This window comes from Anabas testudineus, chromosome 1, assembly GCF_900324465.2.
Source record: "Anabas testudineus chromosome 1, fAnaTes1.2, whole genome shotgun sequence".
Lineage (NCBI taxonomy): Eukaryota > Metazoa > Chordata > Actinopteri > Anabantiformes > Anabantidae > Anabas > Anabas testudineus.
Window position 1 is genome coordinate 10,741,733 of NC_046610.1, and position 17,747 is coordinate 10,759,479.

A 17,747-nucleotide genomic window follows, 5' to 3' on the forward strand; every position below is an offset into this window, starting at 1 on the left:
CAGTGGTGCAGCTCCCCCCCCCTCTCTCTCTCTCAGTCTCTCCCCGTGACATCAGTCAATGAGCTGGAAGAAGGAAGAGATGAGAAGAGGCTGCTGGAGCGCCATCTCGCTTGTACCCTCGACACCACCCCACCTTTCTTTCATTTGTATGAGTGTGTGTGTGTGTGCGTGTGTGTACGTTCGTACACTCTCACAATAGTCTCTCAAGGCTTTTGGAGGATGCCTTATGAGAGGAGTGTGAGGTACTTTCCCGTCGCTGTCCTTCAGCTCCCCACTTACATCTCAGAAGAGCACTCTGCTTCTGTGCTGCCCATGTCACAGCCATTGTCCCTAATTAGGAATTCAGGACCGGAGCCCATTCAATGAATGAGCAGCCACAATGCACCACATATTCACCCCTACTCTTCACCCTTTCACCTCCTTCCTCTAGCCCTAAAAAGCCCTTTTGAACCCCTTTTCTGCAGCAGCAGCAGTTTACAGGGGCTGAGGTAAAAAGGACATTAGTGTTTAGAGTGCAGGGACGATTTTCACTTAATTCAAAGGACAAAACTAGAAACTAGTGAGGCAAAGAAAAAAAATTTCCCCAAAAATGTAAAATATTATTAAAAAAAACAATTTCAGTGTCATCACCGATCGCAAAAAGGTTACACTGTTACAAAAAATCATCACCAAATACACTCTAGATAGGAGGATAATGACTTTTTTGTATTTCTCAGTCCGTGTTTATGACTTAATGTCGTTGTCAGATGTATGCAGTTATACTGTATTTGCATAAGGGCACTGAAGCCATGATATGAAGCCATGGGTTTGTATCCAATATGTCACCAGTTTAAGTAGCTGGAGTGTTTGGCAAAAATCTGGGCAGGTCACTGAGAAAGTGTCTGCAACTACAGTGCCATTATTTTGCCTTCCAGCAAGGCACTTAACCCCCAACTGCTCCGATAGAGCAGCTCAGTGGCCGACAGACTGTGGGCCTACTTAACAGCTCACTGTGACGTCTGCCGTACAATTCCAAGACAAATAAACCTTCCAGAGTTTTCCTAGAGCCTGTTTAGGACAAAAAAAATCAACACTAATGCCGTGCATTGCTCAAGGAAGTCCAAAGAATTATTGAACTATTAATTTAACCTTGTTTTGTTTTTATGTTTTCATGATGTTTCAGGTCAAATCACAAATAATCCATCTATATGGACACGTTCCAATAAAACACACTGGAGAAACAGAAAGATAGTTAGAAGAAGTTAGTTGTATTTGACTGAACAAGCTGAAAAAGTGAAAAGAAATAAGAACTTCACAAGAACCACATGAAAAATGTTACATACCTTCAATGTATAAAAGAAGCGTCTAGTTTATTTGGTTCAATCATTGCACTGGCACCAGGGACAGTCCACACAGACACACAATTTATCTCACAGATAATGTAGTGGACAGAAGTAGAGTTGTTGTTTATTTTTTTACAATGACTTAGTAGTAGTGTGTTTATATTAAACTATGTTCTAGCATGTATTTACCATGGTCACCATTTTCTTTTAGCATGTTAGCTTCTTAACATTTGCTAATTAACAAAATGGACCAAATGTTGCTGGGGCTGATGAGAATATTGTTGATTTTGAAGATTTCTAGTCGTAAACCAAACTATTGAACATATTTAAATTCTCACCTTCAGATGGTGCTGAACATGAGAGGATTCCCAAAGTTATTACAGTTCATCCTGCAGGGACATGAATATCTGAGCAACTAATGTGACAATCCATCCAATAATTACTGAGACATTTAAAGTACTAACCTCATGCTTGTGCCAGAGAAAAGGTCAGAAAGTCACCAAAGTTAATAAGTTGCATGATTTAGGTTGCGTGATTGTTTGTTAAAAAAGGATGTGCTAATGTTTACTTGATAGTGAAAGCTTCAACGTGGTGGTGGGGATAGAGGAAAACCAGTTTAATTAGGAATCATCCACTGGGCACCATGAATCTCTGGAGCTAATATCACAGCAGTCCATCCAACACAACAGCTGTCAAGACAGATTTATTTATTCACACTGTTGATAAAGAACTAAAATGCCACAGGGATGCAAGAAAATCTAAGGCAAAGTCAGTGGTCATAATCCTCTGGAGAACACGAATACCAGCACAAGATGACGATGATGGTAAACTACCCGATAAAGCTGATTCTACTGAGCTGTTAGCTGAGCTGATTCAGTGGGAGCTTAAGTGGACAGACACAGGCCTGTCGAATTCCCCATGGTTGGTCTCTCCAACATTAGCAAAGATCTCCCATAATACAGTGAGAACACACTAAAATCTGTGGCCACAGCTGCCCAGACTCTGTTAAGACACCTCCAACAGAGTGATACTCATCTTTCTTCTGTGTCAAATGATTCAATTACTTATATTCACCCAGACAGGAAATTAGGGATTTTATGTATGAACTATTTTGCAGGAGTAGGAGGCGTGAACGGGCTTCTTAATGAGGCAAGCCTGTCTGAGTTCATAATGAAGATATCTGAGAAATGGGAGGATTATTACGACCTGACCTGTGGACCTTCAAGAGACATTTACAAACACACACACACATGCACACACACAGAAATGATCTCACCGCTGAGCACAGGTGGGGAAGTGTCTCAGGTATTAATATTCAGACAAAAGTAGAACTAGGATGAATTAATTTGTAGTTGTGAAAAATAGATTTAAAGGAAGAAATATAACAATTGGTGATAACACTGATGCTGACATTAAAGAATCAACTCTTTAGTCCTAATGGTAGAAGCTTTAGCACTGTATTAACATAAATCTAATTAGATTAATAGTCTAAAAAAGATGAGTGAATGTATTCACAACAGTAAAGACACAATTAAATGAATAAATAAATATACCATGACTGTTTGCACATGGTTGAGACAGATATTGCAACGCCGTGGTGCTCCAGGATGCATGTCTAGTAAAGGCGCCATCAAAGAGAATCCAATCATCATCATCATCTTCGTATCTCTCCCCCCACATTTCTTGTCTCCTTCTAAACAGAAAAACATGACGGCACACTTCTTGAATGCTTGAACATGTTTAAGATGGACTGAGTGGTGTCAGGTGTGCTTGCCGCAGCTCAGGTAGGTAAACACTGTCAACCTGAGCTTTGAAACTTGTGCACACGTGTGTGAGGAAGACAAATGAAAACACCAATGACGTGCCAAAATCTTCGTGATGCCTCCATTTCACTTCACAGGGTTTCAGTCAAAAACTGTGCAAATGAATTACTTTAAAACCACTTTAAATAAACAGCAATTCGATTTTGACAGTGGATGCAGTAAAGGGAACCGCGGATGAACGTACAGCCTAATGCCCACAATCATTGCAGCATGTGCCATTATATCTTTTTTATTTTTTTTACATTTTATTTTTGCCGCCACAAGTAGAGGGTAATAGCTTCATTCTAAGTGGAATATATTTATCCTTCACAAATGTCAAACTGTTGTTGTCACAGCATCGTTGCTACAACAGCCATGGCGTGTGGCAAGCCAATTGCCCCGTGGGCATATCACACAGATGCACAAATGCACAGGCATGGAGACGGCCATGCATGCCCACACACATGCAAACACACCTGTAAACATATACTCATTTGCTTCAATGTCAACAACTGCACCGCCCCCCCATACCCCCCATCACATCCATACACACATTTCCTCCCTCTTCTCCCACCCCGCCTTACCCTTCAATCCACACACAGAGCCTCCCCCAGTGTTGTGGCCTGCCTATGACAGTAATTGAGGGAAGCTGGCCAGAACAGCGTGAAAACGAGGGAGGTAAAGGGGAAGGATGGGAGGAGAGAGAGATGAGGAGAGGAAAGGAGGGGGAAACCATTCATCTGAGACCCATGGATGTGGAATGGCATATTACAGGTCTAATGTGTAATTAGATAGATGGGGAATAAGGTCAGTGTGCTCTGAGGGGCGGAAAGCAATGTTGGCACAGTGCCATCTAGTGGTGCTGAGGCAAAAAGCAAAGCTCATCCTCAGGTGGACGGTTGTGGAATGAATTGGGATCATCCGTATTAGAAGTTAACAATGATTTATGACATATTTTTCACCGTCTGCAATTTCTCGTGATTGTGTGCCTGAGAATAAGACATTTGTTTATCATGTTAGTGTGAATATTGTGCTTTTGGCCGGCTGATTGAAACGACTGACAAAACAGAGGTATTTTTAATTAATTAATTAATTAATGTGAGTGTCTGGCAAATAGTTCGAACAGGTAGAAAGACAACGGCGATCATTACCAGTTTGTCAGGACAGAAAGCCAGAGCAGCAAACATGAGAGACAGATAGGCTGACAGTGTTTTTCACATGTTCTCATGCCTGTGTTCATGCTTGTGTTTACACGTTTGCTATGATAATGCTGCAGCCCCTAATGAGCGAGCCAGGTGTCCCCTGCTTGCTTCCTGCCTGATGACAGGTGTTTGGCCAGACCTTTTGGAGACAGTCAGATCACGTGACAGGAAGCTACCAAACCTGCCGGCTCAGAGAAATTACAATCCTACAGACAGGGGAATATTCCCTCCCTACATTTAGAAGCTCCACATAATATCTGTTTGTGCAGCTTTAAACGTTCTGTCTGCAAAAGTACACATATGTGATTATTTCAGGAAAGTCTGTGGTTTCCTAATCTGGTGATGTGCATCCATGAAAATCATTTACTAGGGTTTGCCTATAGGAAACTGCATAAGCATAACATAGAGGTGTGTGTTTGCCTTTTGTTTAAGGTATCACTGCTCACTGATGTGAGTGAGTGTAATAAAACAAAGATTTCAATCAATAAAACTAATGTTCTGTTAACTTAATGTGTAATATTGCACATGTTGTGTGACTTTCTTTGTGCCTTTAAGATCACATTACAATTACATTGTTTGAGCTCTCTTTGTTGGGACACACTTTGCATTCTTACTTTGGAAAGTTATATTATTAACACTACAATGACACCCATTGTTTGTGTGTGGCCAGACACACAAAGTACAGTGATGAATAAAGAAAACTAAATAATTACTGCTAAAAGGAACGCCGGATGGACGTTACCTTTCTGTCTAAACATTGCCAAATCACACCGGTCAGCAAGTTCATGTTACTTACGTGTGTGTGTGTGTGTGTGTGTGTGTGTGTGTGTGCGTGTGTCCACGGCGGTCCTCTATCGTTCTATTACATGGGCCAGTGACTGCGCCATCTCTCCAGTTTCACCCCTCTGCTCTCCCAGACGTCTCATATTGCCCAAAGGGATGGTGTTGATGTGGGAGGCAGAGGAGACGGGAGGAGAGCGGGTGACTACACACATTAGCTGTCTGGAAACAGCTCAAACTGGCCAGCCGCAGCCTCCGTCTTCACTCTGCTGACTTCAACATCTAACATTTGGTGCCAATAATGTCACACTCCTTTTGTTCACTGGATACTGACATTTGTATAGACAATAACTATATAATTCACTGTGACAAAAATGTCGAGAAATACAAATTTGTAAGTATTTTTTCAGCTCACAGTCTTATGTCATATTTAGATAAGGTTTTTTTTTTTATCTAATTTTGTGGCAAACTTTACCTAAGTGAAACTCCATGCGCTATTTATCAGCAATTCAGCTGCAGATTATTTTATGACAAAAGGTTCTCATGTCTCCTAATCAGTCCAAAAACAAAACTGTGTCCATATACGTGCATCAAACCAATACAATAAGTTTCCTTAATAAATTATCTGACGCCTTTAGTTTAATTTAGGATCAATTGTGCCCCCTGGTGGAGATATGATAAAAGTACATAACGTCAACTGGGACAGGTTACCTGAGGTGTACTGATTGTAAAGTAATGATCATAAAGGTAATTGCAATTTAAAATGTTATAACTGTTGTTAGGACGTTGTATACTTATCTAAATGCGTGCTCCTATCTCAAAGCAAAGGTCTGTTATTAGGATACAAGCTATCACAGCAATGGCATGAAACCTATGAGTCACCTCACCTTTATAGACAATCACAGGACTCAGTGTTTGGCTTATCATGTGATGTTAGACTGGTTCTCTTTAGACTGGGAAGTTTCTCTTTCTGTTTGTCCTGCAGACTAAACAATTATAAGGAAGAAGACCAAAACTAGCAGCATCTGCAATCCATGGGTTCTGTCTCAACGCTTGCAACATGTTTACCTATAATTGTCTTGACGTAGAGTAGGGTGATCACGCCGCACTGTATATTCACTGAGTAAACATCTTGTATCTCTGTATTTCAGTAAATGCCCCTGCGCCCCCACAACGAATGACAAGCATGCAGGAAATCTACTTGGGTATGGAAAAGGACGTCTCAGAGGATGGTGATTTGATGTAATCTGGATTTCCACTGCTAGAACGGGACAAGAAAAAGAAGACAACCGACCACACCCTCAGTACAAAGCTGATGATTCTGCGGGAGCCCACCTATTATCAAAGCTCTTTACTGTAAATTCAAAAACACACTCGTGTTCTTTTACATCTCTGATATTACAAACATCTGAATCAGCATGAAATAATGCACTTTCTAGAAACGTACTAGTCTCCCTTTCCTAAATACCATCACACGTTTCAAACCGTGTGTGCTCACAGATGAGCAGGAAGGCCTTAAGCCACCCACGCAGGGAGCAGGCATGACTAGCTTTGGCAGGAACTCATCGAGGGGAAGAGCTGATCTGATGTAACAGGCTACATTTAAAAGATGCGTTTCCATCCTCAGTCTGTAATCCTAGAAATGTTGATTTCTACGTTACCTTGAAAGGTGTGGATTGTGGATAACTGTTGACAACAGTTGGCAGCATAGCAGAACTATGTTTTCAACTTTACAGTAAATAAAGTTTTTTTTAAAAAACTTGATCTCAAGCTATTAGGTTAAAGTAATAACACAAGACTAATGATATTGTTTCAAGTCTCTATATTTCTTTACAACCCCTGGTGCCTGGTGCCTCTCTGCTTAATCACTGAAGGTCCAAACACCCTAAAGTCAGCCTCATGAAACAAAGACAAAGTTTGGACTAGATTGGACACTGTCGAACATGTAACAAGGAGGCGGTAGTATATGGGGCCATGTGAGTTTAAAAAATGTATAGGGAAGATGACATTTAGATGGCACAATGAATGCATTGTACAGAAAAATAGTAAATAAAAATATGACTCCCGGTCTTACATCTTAGAACAGGAATTTCAGGAAACACACAAAATGTCAGATTTGTGTAAGACATCTTCTGTGTTGTGTCAGGGAAAATAAAGGCTGACATACTAAATATAGAAAAAAATAAAAGAATGGAATATTTTACGTTCAAATTAATTATTTCTCTTCTTTTTCGGCCTTGAATAAAAATATATATTTTACTAGATGACGGGTTTGTAACTGACATTATTGTGCTAATGAGCTGAGTCTGCTCAGTCTTGTTGTATGCTGCACATTGACACATTCAGAATAAAGACTTGATGTTTCCACAGGGTTGTAGCATTTTTAAAGCCACAGGTTTTGTTTGTGTAAGCATATCTAAAGGTGCTGCCAGTAATTACTGTCATAATACAGAGGAATGATGTCACGTCCTTGTTAATCATTGTCCAGCCATGTAAGTCTCCAGTGGTGCCTTTGATATCATGGCTCTGAGAGCGTCATCCTTTCCGAGTCCTCGTCAAATAAACAGTTTCCTGAATACAGGAGCTAAAATCTGTTCAGTTTAGTTTAATGCAGCATGTGCCCTAGCTCTGACCCTAGGCAGACACGTTCTGTCAACGTACAATGGAGTCCTTGTTACGGCGAGGAGCGACACAGAAGTTCAGCTGTTTTTTTGCTGCTTCGTCGTTATAAAATTCTTTCCCCATGTGCTTTATCATTCCTTCCATTTGTTTATCTGTTTCAGCTTGTGCATCGAGGTGGCTCAGTGGCTTCAGACAGCCATAAGTATGTGGGCGGTGGCTGCTCTGCGTGCATGTGACTGGCACAACAAGAAAACGGCAGCGGAAGCAGAGCCTAAGTGCTCCCAGCTCCCTCCCTCCACACTCTGCTCTCCATCTGTAGCCAAGTCCCTGCAAATCTGTGGCCTTATATGCCTCTGACACACTCACAAACGGCTTATTGATATCATGTGTGTGTGATGAAATGAGACCAAGGGTGGTGCACACACACTTCACTCAGCAGCTGCTATGCAGTGTGTCCCCTGTCTGAAACACTGTGCTTCCCATGTTTGACAAGCAAACACCACACATACTGTTTGGGTGCTAAGACTGAATTAATATGCATATAAATCTGTCAATAGATTTTAAAGTTAGGAGAGCAAGACCAGAAGCCATTTCAAAAGACACCGCTAAAAGCTAGCTTTCGTCATTTGTGAACGCGATAATAACAGGCTTATTTTTGTTAGAGGCCAAAGCACATTTCCAGCCAACCATCAGAAACAATATGCAGCAGCCTCTCATGCCAGTATCTTACACCAAATTAGTGACAACATGTTGAATTAGAGACATTTACAGAAACATGAAACCACTTCAGCTATCATAAGGGTATGATTCAGGTTTCACCAAGAGGCCAGATAACCTTTTCTACCGTGCTTGACATTTGGTGCTTAAATGGGCACAGCAGATATAGGTCAACGCACCGTATGTCAAAATACACAACAGATTATCTCACCAGCCTCCGCTGGATATTAAACGCGTCACTGTCCCTCACACTCACACTCAGCATGCACTAAATATGACATACGGTGGCACGAATAAGAAGATTGCTCCCTTTTTGAGAAAACTGCTTTTACCCTGAACGTTTTCTGATCCGGTGCGGCCCAGTGGACATGTCTCATTTCTTCCAAACAATAAACAATCAAACGGACGACGGCTGAATATCAAAAAGCACAACAAGGTCAAACTGGTCCCAAAAGACAATAGAAAGGGCACAATCTGAACTGCATGTGTCCGACCACTTCCTCATGGATGAAATGTTCTTATCCTCATACAACTATTAGATGACTATGAATTACACCACAGAACTGTAGATTTAAAGGGAAAAAATCAATAAAATAATTCATTTCCATTTGGAACAGTGTACTTATTACTGCTGACCAACAAAAAACACGAGCTGAATATTATGAATGACTGAATAGATCGATTACCTCGAGTGTAAAATAAATACCTCCCTGTTTCTGCTCATGGAAAGTCTTCTGACTAGAGGACTTCAAAGCATAAATGCCAACATAACAAAGGCTCTATCAGCAATACACTATACTGAATTTTGTGTGTTTAACCTAAGTCACCATGTCTGATGTCTGATCTGCCTTTGATGTGCAGCCTACAAATAGTTCAGGGCGGGTTGGATCACTGTGCGTAGGTCCTTTAAGGATACATGAGTCAAACTGATCCACAACATTGAAAAGTTGTGCAATTCAACCTTCATGTGAAGAAAAGGAGAGACGGCACGTCTGAAAAGTGTCTGTTATTCTAACTTTAACTCTCTGGGAAGTGTCAGAGTAGGTTAAGACGCAAATAACATCAGGCAAACAGGACAACGTGAAAGGCCAGTGTGCAAGTAGGGCAGAGCCTCGGCTCATTACAGCGGGGTGAAATACTACATAACTGTGTAGAATTGCTAACCAACAATGAGAAGCCATTAATAGAAGTGTGTTTTTGCAAAGCATGCTAGTTACAGATAATCAAAGTGTGACAGCTATAGGCGTACTTCTCAGGATTTTGCTATAATTTCTTTAGACAAGGCTGCTCTGAAGTGATGAAATATAACATTTTAATAGACTATATTATACTATTTGACTTTAACTAATTATGCTTTACAAAACTTCTCTTTGATGTGGAAACAATAGAGGAGTAAACAGAGGTAGAAAAAACCTGTATGCCACAGAGCGTTGGAAGTGTCCTGTCACTGCAAGTTGTGCATTTCAAAAGAGATTTTTTTGCAGTGTGTGTAATTAGAATAATAATAATTACATTTGTATAGATATGTGAAATGCCAAGCATTAGCTTTCCCATGCAGTGTCAGCTTTTAGCAGTCATAGGGACAGACAGTAAAACCATTTAAAACGAGCAATACAAGGGGGATTTCAAATGAACAGTCAGCAGGAGGTGATTTCATTCGCCGGGAATCAGAGCGTAGGTATTCCCCTTCTCGAGGACAGTGGTTTGGATTGCAAACCAAGAAGTGTTAGTATGCAAACCTCGATTTGGTACACAAAGTATGGTGTGATTGATAAGAAACGAAAAACATTAATTGAACTGCCAATTCAGAGTAAAGGTTTCATTCATGCTTTCTGAGAAAACCACATGCTGTAACATCAAAATACCAAGCAGCCAGCAGATAAAGTGAGGTATGTAACCCAAAGAGGCTTCTGTGACAAACACCATACAACTCTGAGGGATTACAATGATGCCCACATGTCTATTGACCACTTTGCTCCAAACTAAGCTGCTAAATTTAGCGATGAAGAGAAGGACTTTCTTCCTAAAGCATTTTTTTCTGACCAAAAGAACGTCCCAAATGCAATGATGTCATGAAGTCAAGCCCTACAAAGAAAAACCGCCCAGTAAGACACGTTTGATGATGGCCTTGGCTGTTATTAAAAGCAAGCTTTAATTGTCCCCTACAAAGTCCCTTTTCTTACTGTGTAAAATTGTGACCTGTTTACTCTTCCATACTTTAAACAGAACATAAAAGGCATAAGCCATAACGTCTGTAATCATTCACAGTGCCCTTTTTCTCTCTCTTTCTCACACACACATTCACATACACACACACACAAGCACGCACACACACACACACATGCGCACACACACAGGGGACTTCCAAACCAACACACCTCCACCCACACTCAACCTCGCCATCTATACAGGCTGCGAACCCCGAGACGAACACACATTCCACACAGGTCTGCTCACATTTACACAGATAAACTGAGAATTAAGACTACTGACACACACCACCACAGTCCCTTCATGTTTACTGCGGGATACTGCACGACCTAACGTCGCTAGAGCTGCAGCTACATCAGACAGCTGGTGTCATGTCGAGTCAACACACTGACTCGAAGTCATGTGTTTCATTGTTGGCAAAATAATTTCATTTGTTCCTACTTTATGCAACTAGTCGATAATTGTACAGGCATTAATCTTCAGAGTGAATTTGTCAGCTACTGTAGGAACTTACTCACTTTACAAATTCAAATTCACATACAAAAGCATTTAAACAGGATAAAGTGTTAAATATTAAACATATTATATACAAACAGCTTTAAAGTTAACATGCTGTTTATCCAGTAATACATGAGTTATATTAATTTAATAAAATTATTAGTATCATAACTCTGCCTGAGGTCATTCTGCTGAGAACTAAATTAAAGGTTGAAACTAAAATGTTATATTAGTTTTTGTATGACTTTAAAAATGTAATCCTTAACCTTATTTACTAGTGTTTCTCCACTGTGGTATAAAAAAGCCTTGAACTGAATATATCATATATGTTTTTACTTTTTCACCTAAAAAAGAGTTTGAATGACTTTTCTGAGAGATGCTAAAGATATTTTTTGTCGATGTATTGTAATGTTTACCAAAGTCCTGAAACTCTTCCTGTTTATTTCATTATTTGTTTTCTTATTGTGTTGCTCTGCAGTAATTAAAGCTTGTCATGCAGTAATTACAGCTTTGAGAGATAAATAACGATCTGCTTAAACTTAAAAATATTACATTGTCTGTATTAATGTTTGTTGTTATGTGCCATACTGGATGCAGCATCAACACTTAACACTATTCACACAAAGAATGAAATCAGGAACTTGTCGGCTGCCCACAACCATGCTGATTAATCACCTTCTTAAAACCTATAACAATCAGACGTCAAATCATAAGATTTGCTGCGTGTGTCAACATTTGTGTTGCAAAATGTGACCTATTCCTCAGAAATTACACACTGAACAGCTTATATCGTTGTTTCTCAGTCCATTTTGTAATGACAAAACTATTATGAGTGTCCAAACAATGACCACAGCAACAATGACCCACTGTAACTACACACAGGCTGATCAGTGCGAGTTTTAATAAAGTAGGGAGCTCACGTATTTGTTTCAATCACACATCTAGACTGAGTCTAAGACACAGTCTAAGCCCATCGCAGGCCCTCGCAGAATCTGATGGCAATCAAGATTTGATATAGAGACGTTTTTAGTAATCATTATTCTATCTATGACTAACAATGACTCTATCCATCTGCGCTTCGCACAACACGCACTTCATTTACTGGTCAATTACAGGTCACATTTCTAACACAGTTCATGCATACAGAGTGTGTGGGTGTGTGTTGGTCTCGCCTCCATTATTGCCGTATGTATGCATATATACAGTGGTTAAGCGGGTTAAACAATGGTCAAGCATATCATTACAGTTTCACTGTGACTTAACAATTTTCATTATGAGCACACATATTTATTTTGCTTCTTCTTACACATTCACACGTATTGCAGCCATTGTTTTATACACAATAGCTGTTGTCTCTTCTGCCGTGGAGACAGACAGCAGTCATTTGTGAAAGGCCTCTATTGGCAGGATGACTGCATCGACTGCCTTCATCATACACATCAGCTGTCGTAAACAGCACCCCTCTTAAAAACTGTTTTAGCCTGCAAAAAAAAACTGACCCAATTTTAGTCTTGTTTGTTCCTATTTGTCACAGATGACCTGAAACAGCTGCTGTGTGTTTTATTTTTTTATTTTTTTTTGCAGAACGTTGTGTGCTGTTTTATATATTTCAGGTATTTTTCTGAACCTCGACCGAACTTCCTCTGACTCCCAGAGGTCCAGAGGCTCCCAGGAGCATCAAGCTTTCTATGTGTCAACTTGTTTCTTCTTCTTCTAATTTAAAGAAAAATGTGGATGTGAACATGCAAAGCTAAAGCACGCCATGGGACATGGCATGCATCCATTTAACTGTTATGGTGACTAATCGGTGTTAAAACCCATGGTACCCCAGTTTAAGGACACGTGTCCTGTTTGCACTCTTCACCCTTCTTGAACCTACAGCACTATACCATCTCTGCTGTCTTATTATCCTGTTGTATTGCAATGTCAGTGAATTATTAATAAGCTTACTGATCTGCTTACAGTTGGCTTTCACACTTCATCGACTTTACAAGCAAATCATTCACACTTGACAAAACAATCTCACAGCAGGCTCCACTTAGTAGTTGTTTTGGGACTTTTGGTCACGTGATCTTCATCAGCTGATAGAAGATATTCCGTTGCCACTGAAGTGTGGATATTCAAACTCCCATGATTTCTTGTTATTTGTTGGGTTCAAGTGCAGTGGGGAAAAAGAAAGCATCTGTTGATTGCCCTAATGTGATTTAATTGAATGCTCAAGAGCTGCTATTAAATGGACCCACTGTGAAATTGTCCAGGGTCAAGCTTGAACTTTGACACTATAAATTAGTTGCATTATAAAATATGTGCAGCCACCAGAGATGGAAGATCAGACTTTTTAATTATGCAACAATATTCTATTACAAGTAAATCTTCTATATTACTTATATCATTACTTAAAAATAATAGTTTAAACATCAAATTGTATTCAGAGTACAAAATTGTAAGTATTATGCCTATTATTAGTGTGTAATTATTGCCAGACTTAATTATTAATGATTGTATTTACTCAGTTGGTGGTTTACTAAACACACCTGACTAAATTTGACTCAGTATAATACAGTCCCACAATAAATGTCCAGTTTTTGTTCAAACTGTGCTGCTGCTGAATCGTACTGAGCGTTTCTGTTCTTTATAGTAACCATTCAATCATTAAATATTAAACATCACATTTTTACTACATTTTTAATTATGATTATCAGAGTCTAACAGATTGTCCACACTGGCGTTACTGCTGTCGAATACCGTGCAGCAGCGCATGCGCACGGTCGCGCCACTGCAGCAACAGGCAGTGACGTCACCCATTCAAAATACAGACAGACAAGCCCAGACACACACCGACGGAGAGCTGGACAGACGATGCGGGGACCACGCACCGGATCCACACAACCGGAGGCCGGGACGCACTGAGCAGCCGGGGACGGTTGAGGATCAGCCGGCGCACGTCGGGACTGACTGGTGCCTTCTTTACGCGCCCTCTCCGGTCGTTCCCGAGCGGCTCCTTTTCCTCCAACACGCGTCAGCGGCAGCCCTACCTGTCAAAGCATCTGTCACAGAGCGGAGTTACACGGAGGCTGCGGCTTTCTGGGCGATGAGTGTGGCGGACAAGCTGACGACGGCCGCGGCCAAAGGGAGCGCGGCGGCTGTGGAGGAGCTCCTGCGGGCAGGAGCCGAAGTTAACGGGCTGAACTGTTTCGGACGCACCGCTCTTCAGGTCAGTGGCACCGGACGCGCAGTATCTGCCGATGGGAGGCGATTATTCGTTTCAGTTTAATGAATGGAGCCGAGATCGTTAGCAAACTTAGACGTGACGAGCAGTGGTGCGCACAGGAGAGTGGGTTTCTTCAGCCTGTCGATTTCAAATATTATTTATTTATTTACTGAAAAAACAAAAACAAATGCGACGCATTTTGCAAACGACGCGCGGTCCTGTGACGCGACGCTGATCGAACTCCGTCTTATTGTTATTGAGGAAGAACACTATGAAGCTTTCCCTTTTTTAGTCATTGTAGGATTTATTGGACTTCTCAGCAAACTAAATGAAACTAAACCAGCACTGTGCGTTTTTATGGAGCCCCGGTTGGAGTTTGGCTACAACTGAAGCGACGTTGTGACTTTGATTGAGCTGCTTTGAATTTACGCACTTCGTGTTTTTTTTTTTTTTTTTAATCGGGCTAAAACAACAGGCTATTTTTAAACAGTGTAGGCTACGTGTGGCCCCAGTATTTCGTTATGATTCAAATGTAGAAAATATTCTTGTCATATTGAATACAGTTCCTCAAAACTCGCTCCTCGGTTCATCTACATGGGACTTGCCTTTATCTCAAAAAATAAGCTACTACAGCAACAAACGAGCAATAATAAAATCATAAAAGCTTCTGGTGACATCGCTTATTGCTCACAGCGCCTATCATGATAACCAACTAATCTTAAACCAGACAATTAAGCCTTCCTAATTACTTTTATTTTAAAGATTGTCGCGTCTCAAAGTGCAGACGAAGCGTCTTCATATAATAACCTGTGATTATGAGTGATCTGTGATACTACTCTCATTTCCTCGCCTTAACGAGTTATTACTGTATATTCCATTAAGATGAAAGAAAACGAAACTACATTTTTAAGGAGCCTGCTGAGCAAGTCATACTACTGTAGCTATAAGTATGTGAAGTCGGATTTCGTTTTCGCCTGGCACATATTCAGTGCGTCAAATGCGCAGTGTCACTGCTTCCACTCTGCGACATCCAACCTAGAAATACTAGTTCTGTATTGAAAGTAAATTAAAGTTCATGTTGGACAATATGTTTTTCGACTTGTGTGGGTCGTTAAGTGGAGTAAGTCTTTCATCTGGAGCATCGGGTCACTAGGTGCTGATGTCTTTTATTGTGGTGCAGCATAAATAAAAGCCCGTTCCCAAATCTGGAAATAACCAGTGGATTAAAGATTATTATAAAGTCAGAGTGATTTTATTAAGATGCAGGTCAAACAATCTGATTCTTAGTGTTGTTATTTTTAAGGACACTTGATTATCTTTTTTTTTTTTTTTTTTTTTAAATGTTTTTTATAATCCATAAATTAGATTCTAACACTCGCTGATGTTCTTGTGAAGGTGATGATGATGGGGAGCACTCCGGTAGCTCTGCTGCTGCTGAAGCACGGAGCGAATCCCAACGTGGCGGAGGGAGGCACCGGGACCACCCCCCTGCACGACGCGGCCAGGACGGGCTTTCTGGACACGGTGCGGCTGCTGGTGGAGCACGGAGCCGACCCGCAGGCCAGGGACAGTAGGAACCGCCGGCCTGTGGATTTGGCCACAGAGAACGACCACGGGGATGTGGAGGATTTCCTGAGGTCTCTGGAAAATACTGTGTGACATTTGTTTTAAGGAGGACTCGGGGCTCTGAGAAACGGGGCCTGAAGAGGCCTAAGCCGCAGCCAAATCACACATTGACTGTTCCACTGGAAACCTATTGCTATTTATTTGTTTATTTGTTTGTTTGTTTTTTGCTTAGCCATCATTATTTTATATTTAACGAAATAAGGGTTTTTCATAGGTCTAGAGTTGCTGGTGCGACTAACAGCCTATCATATTGTTATAATGGACTCAGATGGTTATTCGGTACCTTTTTTAACGACATGACATGAAAACATTTTGTAGTTTTATCTTCCGTTGACTCAAATATTCATATAATCCCACTTAGTCTGCAGTGTACACTTTTACTATAGCAGTTATAGCATTATGTGTTTAAATAGTTTTTTATTGTAACTTATAATGAAATGAACGAGTTTTGAAGACGTGGTCATGTTTAAGTTAATCAAGTAAGACTAAATTTAATCCAAATGTTTTGCACATCCGAAAATACTGTAAATATTTCTGATGCAATATTTCGTCAGCATGAGTTTTCCTGTTTGTAGAAATGATATCCACACATGGAACATTATGCACTTTAATAAAATGTCACTTCTTAGCCTTTATTTGAAGTGTTTTTTAAGGTGGGACAGAAGCAAAATAATAATAATGACAACAGGGTTGCGCGTCACACGCACTCTGACGGATGAATTAGTGTTTATCACAAAAAAAAAAAAAGAAATCAAGCAGTGATTATTTAACTTTGTGCTTGATGGAGCCAAACAGAAATATACCCGTCACCACTGCGCCCCAATGTCAACCTGTGGAAATTAGATGACTCTTTGCTGCAGGTTCAAGATCATTCCGGACTCATTGTTGCTTAAAATGTATTTTATTCTGTTAAATAGCTTTGAAAGTCAAATTATTAAAAAGTAAACACTTTTAATTATAGTGAGACTAAAACGCTTTCGTACACAATTTAACAGTAGGCTGTGAAAAAAATGTTCAACTTTTTCTGTGAAGTATATCACTAACTGTGTTTTCCATAATTTACTTTTCTATATTAAAAGTAATCCGGTTACATTTGCACAAAAGACGAGCTGCAGTTAAGTGTTTTTAATGTGTGGTGCAGCGCTACTGTGCAAGAAAGGAAATAATAAAGGAAGACCAAAAATATTATTAGACACATAATTCACGTAATAAGCTACAAGATTAATTTACTTTTTTTTTTTCTAATTGAACAGCTGCTTAGTTAGTTAGTTTCTGCGCAGCGTCTGATGTGAGAAGACAGAAAATGAAACCACAAACGGCAATAACAATGTCTTCCATCTGTCATATATTTATAGACACACCCGCTGGCCTGACATCTTAACATGGAAAACTGTTTTTGTCATAACATTAATGTCAATACATCATGTAAAAACTTTATATTTGAATTATATAATTAAATAAATCAAAGCAAATTAAGATTTCACTACCTTTATTTGAGATATGATAACAAAGCAAAACAACTCTTTGAAAAGACTTTATACCATGTTCATAATGTTGAAACGGGAAGAAACAGATGAAATACAAGGAGACAAATTTTTCAGATACTGCAGTGTAGGCTAATAATGTTCAGGTGCTGATATGAAAAAGGAAACAGCAAACATGCTTTAACATGAGTGGTAACAGAAGGCCCCTCACTCATAAACAATAAAAAAAGAAACTGTATCCTAACTGATGAAGAATCTCACATTAAACATTT

General features: G+C 40.1%; 1 protein-coding gene across 1 annotated transcript; it reads left to right on the forward strand.

The window, feature by feature from the left end:
• Positions 1–13,975: 13,975 nt before the first annotated feature.
• On the forward strand, positions 13,976–16,738 carry cdkn2a/b (cyclin-dependent kinase inhibitor 2A/B (p15, inhibits CDK4)). Its single transcript, XM_026359831.1, has 2 exons — positions 13,976–14,368; positions 15,761–16,738. The coding sequence occupies exons 1-2, from the start codon at positions 14,246–14,248 to the stop codon at positions 16,022–16,024; spliced, it is 387 nt and encodes a 128-aa protein (XP_026215616.1). The 5' UTR covers positions 13,976–14,245; the 3' UTR covers positions 16,025–16,738.
• Positions 16,739–17,747: the final 1,009 nt, after the last annotated feature.

Excerpts from the sequence above, each read along its gene's own strand:
- cdkn2a/b (XM_026359831.1), top strand. The coding sequence starts at position 14,246 with ATGAGTGTGGCGGACAAGCTGACGACGGCCGCGGCCAAAGGGAGCGCG. Across the intron at positions 14,369-15,760 it reads TCGGACGCACCGCTCTTCAG|GTGATGATGATGGGGAGCAC; the intron begins GTCAGTGGCACC and ends GTTCTTGTGAAG.